Below are 11342 nucleotides of genomic sequence, written 5' to 3'. Positions count from 1 at the left end.
GGCCCTGGCGGGCGACCCATTTCCATCTACGAGAAGTGGGGACAGTCCTGGAAAATTTGGGATATTTGACATATATGATGGTTATATGGAATATTTATTCCCACGCTCATCTCCCTCCCGGCTCGGCATTACCAAAGGCTGGCAAACATGGCTATGATAAAACAAAAATATATATACTTTTTTTTTTTTAGCAATGATCACCATCGCTGGAAATGGGGATAGCTATTAATACAGGTTTCTGTAAACAGGTGTAGAATATGCTATCACTATGTAAACAAATAATTAAGAAGTGAGCAGCAACCAAGTCATAAAGTAACAAGCACAGTAAAGTAAAAACAAATTCAATAACAGGAGGCCGAAAATTGTGTTTTATTTTCCATTCTCTTCCTCAAACCTCACTACAACAAAATGGCCGGTCTAGTGTTTACTATTAATTTGTCCTCTGTCATGTCGATATTAATAAAGCTGTTTGAAAAAAAAAACAAGAAAAAAAGTCCTTAGTGATCGCGCGTTGCCGTGTTCGGGAATCTCCCGCAGGACTACAGTTCCCGAGACGCTTTGCGGCTGGTTATGACAGATGGGGACACTATGAAGGCTGCGGGCTCTGCAGGTGTCTTCACAGGTGATGGCTTCTTCCGTGTGTGCCGTAGTCAGGATTCAGCTGTCGCGTGGACGCCTCAGTATGTCGCAGCAGTGTAGCATTATTAGTCTGTGCTTTGTTTCCTGCGCCCGGCCGCACGGCTCCCCGACCTTTGTATCCAGTAATGAAGCTGCTGGGTGTTGCTGCTCGCTGCTTCACTTTGCTGCTCTGCCTGTCCGGTCTCTGAGCTGAAAGTGCTGTTGTTATACTGACTACACAGAAAGAGCATACGAGGCTAGGGGTGCACACTGGGTAGCATAGGGGATGGGGGTGCAGAGGGGGCATAGGAGGCTGGGGTGCATGGTGGGTGGCATAGGGGATGGGGGGAGCATAAGAGGCTGGGGGTGCATACTGGGTGGCATAGGAGGCTGGGGTGCATACTGGTTGGCAAAGGGGGACAAGGTGCATAGGGGGCATATGAGGCTGGGGATGCATAGGGGATGGTGCATAGGAGGCTGGGGGTGCGTAGGGGATGGTGCATAGGAGGCTGGGGGTGCGTAGGGGATGGTGTATAGGAGGCTGGGGGTGCGTAGGGGATGGTGTATAGGAGGCTGGGGGTGCGTAGGGGATGGTGCATAGGAGGCTGGGGGTGCGTAGGGGATGGTGCATAGGAGGCTGGGGTTGCATAGTTGGTTGCATAAGGTATAGGTGCTTAAGGGATGGTGGGTAGCATAAGAGACTTGGGTTGGAAGGGTGGGGGAGCATAGGAGGTTGGGGTTGCATGGGGGGGGCATAGGAGGCTGGAGGTGCACAGGAACAAGGGGGGGGCATAAGATGTTGGAGCAGCATAGGCGCCTGAGGGTGCATAAAAGGCTGTGGAAAGCATTGGAGGCTAGGGATATGTAAGATACTGGGTGCATAGGGATGGGGCATAGGAGGCTGGGGTTGCATGGGGGGGGCATGGAGGTGCATAAGGTGCTGGGAGCAGTATATGAGTCGGGGGGTGCGTAAGAGGCTGTGGAAAGCATTGGAGGCTAGGGATATTCTAAAGTCTGGGGGTGCTTAGTAGGGCGGGGGTACATGGCGACTTTGATTGTGGGACATGATGATTGCCATGTTGCATCATGTCACTTATAATTATTACCAGCATGGGCAATGCGATTGTGCCGATCACAGAAAATCTAGACCTGCTGAATTTTTGCTTGAAGATCGCCATCATAAACCATAAGGTAGGATACGTGCGACACAATTCGACAATATTTACCACACGGCAGGTTGCAGGAGTCTTGTGAATTGACGTGCAGCCGAAGCGCAGTGCAGCTACAGCCAGGAGGTGAGGGCCACTCCTGACTCCTGGTATTGACAGGTACCCTGCACCTTGTTCAGTAGCCTGGCAGGCAGCGGACAAATGCCATGCCTGTAATGCCTGACGGTCCCCCGATGTGACAGTGGGAAATGCAGGATAATAACCCCTTTTAAAGTACCGTAGGGTTCCATGAAATTTTAGAACTGTGTGCAAACAATCACCGGCCAATCGTATCCATAGGGTTACATTAGCTTAAAAGAGGCCAATAGTGTAATTTTGGCCTTCACCTGACTGCTGTACGTTAGAGCAATGGAACTCTATGGGTGTCAGATGCCTCTGTTTGCGGATATGTTAAATGGAGGCCACAAACATGATGTGCACACAGTCGGAGACGTGCGTGATCATGGTAAACTAACACGAGGCTCATGGAGAATTCGTAACGTGTGTCGACTGCCAAAGCTATTCAGCCTCCTGGCCCCCGGCTCTGTGAGTATATACGGGAATCAGGAGGAATTCATATTATTGACAAGGGGAGGTCTTCTGAGGACACAGCCTCCACAGTGACCTGCTGTGAGGACCTAGGTGTTACAATTTCTACCATAACTTACCTATACTGTACATCTACACTGAGCCCCCTAGAGAAAATCAGCGCTGTCTGTGTGGTTTTTTTTTTTAAGGGTAATTCTCATGTGTTTTAATGGTTAAAATTAAAAAGTCTAGTAAAATCTAGTAACTTTGCAATTTGATTGTTGTTAAAACTCTCCGTTTTCAAGAACAGAGGGATTTCAGTCTGTCAGTGGTGGCTGAATGTGCTCAGAGCTTGTAAGCGCTGCTGTGAAGCTGACCAAGATCTGCTTCTTATCCTGCCACCTTCAGTGCCATTGTGTTCCTTGATACTGGTACATACTGTATAGCAGTATTGGAGAGCGCACAGTTAGGACCAGGAATGCGATGATGATGCTGGTCCAAAATTGTCAATCAAGCAGAAGCACATCCTCCTCCCCCAGCAGGCCAGGGGCTGGGAGGCGGCAGGTGAGCGGTGTGCTCCTGAAGATGAGGATTAGCTAACCCCCTGCAATGGAGTATCTAATGTTCTTAGTTTAAGCGTTGTCTAATCATTGTTCGGGAGTGCAGCGCTCCTTCGCCTCCCGGCTCCTTTCTTTCTGAGACGGGAGAATTCAGTGAAAATTGACACAACATGGTCGCACCGCTGGTCCATACTGTGCACTTTCCGATGTTCATGTATGTGGCAGCTTTGCATGTGGAGGAGCCCAGGGGCAGCCACAGTAAAGATCTTGCAAGCTTGTTCTCCATGCCTAGGAGACCAGCTACTTCCGATAGTCTGCAGAGGTGGCAGGTAACCTAGCAACAAGCAGTAAACAATTAAGATTAAAATCCTTTTTTGTTCTTGAGAGTAGAAAATATTTTTTTTAACCAGAGGTAATTTGTTTTCAATTTTACCCATCTGAAAAGTTGAGAACAACCCATGTAATGTTATGGCAGATTGGGGTACAGTCTATTACACCTTCCATTACAGAGGATCCACAAAACGTATGTCCCCTGCAATTTCTTTATTTTTATTTTTTATGTTTATGATGTGAATCAACGGACACACGCGCACTATGACGTACAGTTACGTACGTCATTGATTGGAGAGTAATATAAAGATCTTATAAATTGCATGGTAAAGAATCGGCTGCACCACACTGGATGACTTGCATTAATTCTCTAACAGCGAGCAGGGGGTTAAACAGTGATCAGTTGATGCACCAGGCCGATTAGAAAGTATCATTAGTTTTTATTATTCACCGAAAAAACGTATATGTGCTTATAAATGCAAAAATAAATATGTAAGTGTCGTGGGGAGATCAGTAAGATAGATATTTTGTATGTTTGGCTTCTTCCTTTAGACCGAATTCACACACGTGCATTACATGTCCTGTGCTCTCGCCACAATTGTCTGCCTGACCCGGGGTCTCTGGATCTGGCTTAGTGGTCTTGTATATGCTCATAAAGGCTCGTGCAGGCAAACATCTTTTCGGTCCAAGTGCGATCCGACTAAACACCAGATCGCACTTGGACCAGTGTTATTCTATGGGGCCGTGCACATGTCCAATTTTTTTCCTCGGGTCGCACTTTGATGACACTCTGATCAGAGTGATGATTATCCTAGTTTGTTTTTCTCTCATTTGAGAAAATCTGTCAATCGTGCGATCCTAGCCTAAAGAGGGTCTCCACTACTTTTACGTTGATGACGTATCCTTAGGATAGGTCATCAATGTGTGATTGGCCGGGGTCCGACACCCGGCACCCCCGCCGGTCAGCTGTTATCAGAGTCGGCAGCAGCCGCCGGCGTGAAGTAGTCACTTGCCGAGCTGCTCTGTCTACTTGTAGTGGCCGGGGCTTGGTATTGCACACCCTCCTGCTATGCAAATCAGTAGCAAGCGGGATGTGCAGTACCCTACGGTGGCTACGGCAAGTAGACAGAGCAGCTCGGCAAGTGACTACTTCTGGCTACCGACACCGGTGACAGCCGATCAGCGGTGGTGTTGTGTGTCGGACCCCGGCCGATCAGACATTGATGACCTACCCTAAGTAAAAAAACGCTGCATTAATAAGAACAGGGACGTCTTTCGCCAGTTAAAACAGCGCTTTATTAATAAGAACAGGGATGTCTTTCGCCAGGTAAAACAGCGCCGGAGTAATAAGAACAGGGACGTCTTTCGCCAGGTAAAACAGCGCTTTATTAATAAGAACAGGGATGTCTTTCGCCAGGTAAAACAGTGCCGGAGTAATAAGAACAGGGACGTCTTTCGCCAGGTAAAACAGCGGTTTATTAATAAGAACAGGGACGTTTTTCGCCAGGTAAAACAGCGCAGCATTAATAAGAACAAGAAAACAAAACAAAAGCATGGAGGGCACCACTACTCTCTGTTGAAAGGGGTTCTCCAAGGGCATGTGAATAAACAATTGTGAAAAGACCAAGGAGAAAAGAACATGCCCACAGAATTGGGAACACCCAAACTGAGTAAAAAAGACTAATACTTTATTAACAATCAACAGATACACAGACGGCAAAGGACACAGCTAGAAATAAAAACATTTTTAAAAAAACTGTGGAACACAGTCCAATCATGCCTTATTATAGAGGCAATGACAACACACAACTCTACCCTCCAAGCAAAAAGATCAATATAGCAAGGCTCAAAAAACAAACATGATCACGATGTATCATATATGTAAACAAAAAGATAACATAATCAAAACCATTGTGCAATAAGTGTACCTATTCACAGCACCATATAGATGTAAAGTGGAAACGGCAAAAGCAGCATCACAAAGTGTATACTTAGTGGTATAGATACTGTACTAACCCACTAAAAATCACCAACCGGTATATGAAGGGTTCAGTTCAATGAAAAAATGCATTGCTAATTTAATTTTGCATGATTTATACAACACAAGGATGTTTGTTTTTTGAGCCTTTTTGCTTGGAGGGTAGAGTTCTGTGTTGTCATTGCCTCTATAATAAGGCTTAATTAGACGGTGTTCCACAGGTTTTTTTTAAATGTTTTTGTTTCTAGCTGTGTCCTTTGTCGTCTGTGTATTTGTTGATTGTTAATAAAGTATTAGTTTTTTTTTTTTTTTACTCAGTTTGGGTGTTCCCAATTCTGTGGGCATGTTCTTTTCTCCTTGGTCTTTCAGGATTAATAAGAGCAGGGATGTCTTTCGCCAGGTAAAATAAAATACATATTAATGAGAAATGACAGGTCTTTTTAAAGTGAATCTGTCCGCAGTAACTATTTATATGTACATGAAGCTTTTTCCAAAACAAGTCCAGCAATACCTTTACATTGCCAGTTCCTGCATTACTGAGAAATCGGTGTTCGAACTGAGATGCAAATGTGGCTTAAAAGCTATAGTAGATCTGACGCCTCTGTCACTCCAGCTCTATTCCTCACCCAGCACCGCCTCTTGCTGCTTGACTGACATCCTCTGTGCTATGTGACTTCAGCTTCAGGCTAAGGAGCCGTTAGTCAAGCAGGTGGGGAATAGAGCTGGAATGACGGAGGCTTCAGATCTACCATAGCTCTTCAGGCTCATTTGCATATCAGTACATATAATGATTTCTGAGTAGAGGAGGAACGGACCGGTCGTGTTAAGGTGCTTCTGGACTTGTTTGAAGGGCTACATGCGCATAGAAATAGTTCGGCGGTTGAAGTCCTGCTGACATTGATCTGTACTGTAGTCCGTTGTTCATGGCAGAGGATTTCTGCATGCTGCAATGCGTCATTACTTCTCGGTTCACCAAATGAGACTAAACTAATACAAAAGTGTTGGTGTCCTTCACCCCAGAAATCACACCACACCCTCCAGACATTCCTTGTAGTCCAGCAGTCGGACAGCCTTGAGGGCAGGATGTGCTTCACTATCGTAGCTCTAGAGTATGTTACCACAGGACCAGCATGAGAGCTGTAGCTGCTCATCACCTGGAGAGTCGCGGGTAGACATCACTGACATAGCGGCAATAAGACTTACAGAAACTTCTGTCCTGAACTGTTTGCTTCAGAGGCCTGCATCATTGACTATACCACTATAAATGGTGGTTATTCCTGCCCCTGTGGATTATTCGTCCGGTCTTACAAACATTAGTGTGACACCTCCAAGACGTGATAATGGGGTCTTAGATTACACCTAATAATTACATAATATTATTAGCAAGGTAAAGTCTCCAGCGGTTCTCCTAGTGTTATAGGGTTACTTGTGAGCTATAATTACTGGATGCAATTCTGCTACTGCACACAACAGGAATATATACTTTACAAAGGAGGTTTATAGATAGAGGCAGTCCCAGCTAGCTCTCCTGACCCCTGCACACATGCACGCTCCGCTTGGTCATGCATGCATCTGCTCTCAGTAAGAAGAGGAGCATAATTTGCTGCTAAATTTTCCTGAAAATAATAGGATTGGGCATGTTGAAATCCAACTGCCTGATCCTTCCAGTTGGAGAGTCAAGTGGTCCTCTCGAGATTGGCAGGTTTGGACGATATACATCTAAAGTGCATAGCTATCAATAAAAAAAGCACTCCTTCCATCAAAGTTTTCATCCTATGGCACTGTGTCCTTACTGTTGCTCATTTTACCTTTCTACCCAGTTAATTCTTTTCTTTTCCATTAGTTCTACGACATCACATGATTAAAAACTGACTAGCTCTATGTAGAAATAGGAGGTCAATTTTCCCTGTAAGGCCGGGATCACACATGCGAGAAACTTGGACAAGTCTCGCATGTTAATACCCGGCACTGCCGCCGGCACTCGGGAGCGGAGCGTGCAGCTGTATGAATTGCTATGCGGCCGCACGCTCCGTTCCGAGTGCCGGGTGTTAACATGCGAGATTCGTCCGAGTTTCTTGCATGTGTGATCCCGACCTAAGAGTCATCACTGCAAAAGTCCTTTGCAGAAAGAGGATGAGCATCTGGGTCAGGAGTTAGAGGGGAATGATTAATGCTGGGAAAAGAGACTTTGTATCTACAAAAAGCAGAGAAAAGAGCAGAATTAGCTGGGTAGAAAGTAAAAATGAGCAATTGTAAGTACACAGTGCTATATAATAAAATGACTGCACTATATTAAGAGGATAAAAACTTATTGGTGATTACTTATGAATCATTGGGGTTCGACCACTGGAACCGTGCACCGATCAGCAGACCAGGGCGCTTTTATCCCCATTAGACCAGAGCGGCAGCGCACATGCTTGACCGCTGCTTCAGTTATTCCTGTGGGGCCGCTTGGCTATTTTCGGCAGCCCCCTAGGGAATGAATGGAGCAGTGGTCGGGCATGTGCGCTGCCGCTCTGGTCTAATCGGGATAAAGTGCCCTGTCAGGGATAAAAATTCTCCGTTCTTCAAGTCGGTGCAGATTCCAGCAGTCAGACCCCAAACCATCAATACGTTACCGGAGAACCCCTTTAAGCTCAAGGGACGTTGTCCCTTTGTTCTCCTGGTTGACGGATCTCAGAGGTCAGACCTTCACCCATCATTTTGTTATGACATATCCCAGTGTATGGTTTTGGGTGTACCTGAAGGCGAGTGGTGCTGATGACCTGACATCTCCACCCACCTGCCGGGATGCATGCCCCATATCTGCCTACTGTGCAGACAGGTGTAGACACGACGTCATCGGAATCGCTTATTTCAAGATTTGGGAGCGAATGTGAAACCTTTTATGCAGACATTTTTTTTTTTTTTTTTAGTAATATTCAGTTGTGTCGAGGAACGACTGATATAATCACAGGTCCCGCTCTCATGGTCATTGCTGTCCAGCAAATCTGGGCTCTGAAGTGGGAACTCAGCCGGATATGTTCTACTGTCACCGTTCTTACATTTCTGTCTAAGGTGCAGTTTACTTATCACGGCGACGTCCTATTTGATCTGGTCATTTGACTCCCGGCAGCCGAGTCTTGTAGATATTCTCCACAGTCCGGGATCTGACGGCGAGGGCTGTTCTTCTGTCTTCTGTGGGGAAAAAAAAAAAGATACACACTTGTATGGGGGTCCTGTTACAGTCAGGAGGTTGTGTGTGAGCCCCCATAATAATCGCTGTGTAATAATAATAACTTCTTCCTTTTCTTCTTTCAGCATTTTGAGCTCTCAGGATCTGGTGTTTGCAGTCTCCTCATCCACAATATGGCCGACACAAAACCCCTTCACCAAACTCGATTCGAAGCGGCCGTGAACGTGATCCAGAGTTTGCCCAAGAATGGTGAGAACCGACCCCACAAGTGAATGTTACGTTTGCACAATAGGTTTCATGATGCGTGTTTGTATACATGTGTGTGTCATATATGCTGACAATATGTAGAAATATGTCAGTAACGAGTGTTGATCCGATATATTCCCGTTGTTCAGTGCTGACACAGATGAGCGATGACGGTTGAGATAACGATTGCTAATACGATCGTTCTGTCCCCATACATAGAGCAGTACGCCCCTGTTTACACCTGCCGATGTGCTGCCGATAACGTTTATTTTTATGCCGAGAGTTTTGCTCGTCTGCTGGCCTATTTACACTGGCAGAAAATCTGTATTGAGCCTACCCAAGAACGTATGTTCCCTGATTATCGCCTCATGTAAATGGACCATTAGTTTGTCTCCAGCACGGCAGCGTTATGTAACACGAGTCTGAGACGTGAAACAAGTCTCCTTTTATCAGTCAGGCTGCTTTTTTTTGTTTCTCCATCATGCTTTACACTGCAGCACTTTAGTTGTCTGCTGTAAACTCATCTTAAGGTTATTGCCCATTGACATATAGCAAATATGCAAATTATCTCTTCTCCAGGAGGGACATAACTATGTAATACTTGCCAAACCAGAGACTAATCTAGAAGGAAGACAACTGTGCCAGGGTTCTTGCCCCTCATCAGTGCAGCGCAGGAGGATACTGGTTGGTTACAGCTAAAGACCCTTATTCTGGACTGCTATCTTCCCCAATTCCCCATACATAATCATGACCTCTATGAGACAGCTGCGGCTTATCTCCAGGAGAATAAAAGGATCAGCCTCTGGAAATCCTACTTTTCCTTGGCATTGTCAGTCAGGGGAGAGCTGGGTTGCCCCCATACACATTAGACAGTCTGCTGAGTTTAGTCTAATATATATGGAGGCTTTAAAGGGAATCTGACACCTATTTTTCCGCATATAAGATGCGGCCACCTCCATTAGGGGCTTATCTACAGCATTCTGTAATGCTATAGATAAGCCCCCGATGTAACCTAAAAGATAAGAAAAAAGAGATATATTATACTCACCGGGGGGTGGTCCAGTCCGGGTCCAATGGGTGTTGTGGTCCGGGTCCTCCCATCTTCTAGCGATGACGTCGTCTTCCTTGCTTTTGTCGCGGCTCCTGCGCAGGCGTAATTCTCTGCCCTGTTGAGAGCAGAGCAGAGTTCTGCAGTGCGCAGGCGCCGGGAAAGGTCAGAGAGGTCCAGCGCCTGCGCACTGCAGTACTCTGCTCTGCCCTCAACAGGGCAGAGAATTACGCCTGCGCTGGAGCCGAGACGGGAAGCAAAAAAGAGAAGGTCTTCACTAGAAGATGGGAGGCGCCGGACCGCGACACCCATCGGACCCGGACCGGACACAAATTATCTCCCTGTGAGGCCCAAAGGCTCTCACCTAGATTTAATTCACAGAGTATACAGAATGCCAAGCTTCTTACACAAGATAGTAGTAAAAAATGCCCTCAGGGTGGGATGGATGAGGCACATGTGACGGAATGTAGACTGGGTCATTTTGGAATGAGGTCATCTCCTTGATATAAAGGGTGTATGGTGTGAAATTGGTAGCAGATCCCCGTATATTTATATTGGGATTATTTGAATAAGGAGTGGATCCCGACTTGCCCCGATTCATAGGTATGTCTCGTATCTTATTCCAAGCACGTAGACTTCTTGCATTTCAGTGGTTACACACAACCTCCATCTATGGGGGAACTCTGAGATGTCGGGATTTGGGTTTAGGTGGGTCATTGGGGAACTGAAGTTGTTACTTTGTTTCTGATTTATACTATGGAATTATTATGTCATTTATGTTACTTGAAAGATGGAAAATTTGTTTTTACAATAAAAATGATTTGATTTAAAAAAAAAAAAAAAAAAAAAAAAAGGTAATGCCTTTCTCTCCTGAATGTGTTACCACCTGGGAATCTGATGGGTTATTGTAGGTATACGGCCAGCTCAGTGGATTATTTTCACATGTAGATTTTATAAAGCACCGATCCTCATCTTACTGAATTGTGACTTTTTTTTTTCTCCTAGGCTCCTTCCAGCCATCCAATGAAATGATGCTGAAATTCTACAGTTTTTACAAACAAGCCACGCAAGGACCGTGCAACATCCAGAGACCGGGATTCTGGGATCCTGTCGGTCGATACAAATGGTGACTTTTTATTACTGTGTAGTGCAGATATAAGCTATAGATGTTATAGTATGAGTTGTATGTTGCTTATAGCAGAAACCAGTACCCTGCATGTGAACGTCTGCCTGTGTGTGTTGTTGTAGCCTTCAACCTTTGCACTAGTTCTTATCTGCAGATATGGCTTACAGATAGGCTTTATGTTTCTGAATAGTTTGTTCTGTGCATGCTATGAAGAAACAAAAGACTGACCATCGAGATGGAGCAGTCACATTATTCTGTGTGTGAGAAACCTTCTGCATAATATATAATCCTGATCTACTCTGCATTTTATAATCTTCATCTGCTGTTAGCAAATACCAAAATTCTCATTTAAGGGGTATGTCCGGGACTTTGTGTAAAACAAAAAATGTACCTAAGCATTAACAGGCAGGTACTTGCTACCTACCTGCCTGTTATGCCCGGCACCATTCTTCCCCGGCTCCTGCTGGTGATTCAACTGCCTCTGCTGACGTGACGTCGACAGAGCGGAGGTTTATTTTCCACCCT

At 45.5% G+C, this 11342-nt stretch overlaps 1 protein-coding gene across 4 annotated transcripts in view; it reads left to right on the top strand.

The window, feature by feature from the left end:
• The first annotated feature begins 467 nt into the window (after positions 1 to 467).
• ACBD5 (acyl-CoA binding domain containing 5) overlaps positions 468 to 11342 on the top strand; it is a 41311-nt gene continuing 30436 nt past the window's right edge. The window contains exons 1-3 of one of the 4 annotated variants that reach the window (XM_073581746.1): positions 468 to 622; positions 8523 to 8646; positions 10697 to 10817. In XM_073581746.1, coding sequence (XP_073437847.1) covers positions 8571 to 8646; positions 10697 to 10817 — 197 coding nt within the window. In that variant the 5' untranslated portion in view covers positions 468 to 622; positions 8523 to 8570. Of the gene's footprint in view, positions 681 to 1657; positions 1810 to 8522; positions 8647 to 10696; positions 10818 to 11342 lie in introns of those variants that run through there. The other 3 variants (XM_073581747.1, XM_073581744.1, XM_073581745.1) reach the window with 3 other exon arrangements.

The sequence above is a fragment of the Dendrobates tinctorius genome, unplaced genomic scaffold (assembly GCF_039654945.1).
Source record: "Dendrobates tinctorius isolate UK_male_01 unplaced genomic scaffold, ASM3965494v1 ptg000070l, whole genome shotgun sequence".
Taxonomy (NCBI): Eukaryota; Metazoa; Chordata; class Amphibia; order Anura; family Dendrobatidae; genus Dendrobates; species Dendrobates tinctorius.
Note: the sequence above shows the minus strand (reverse complement) of the source record. Positions and strands in the feature narration are given on the sequence as shown.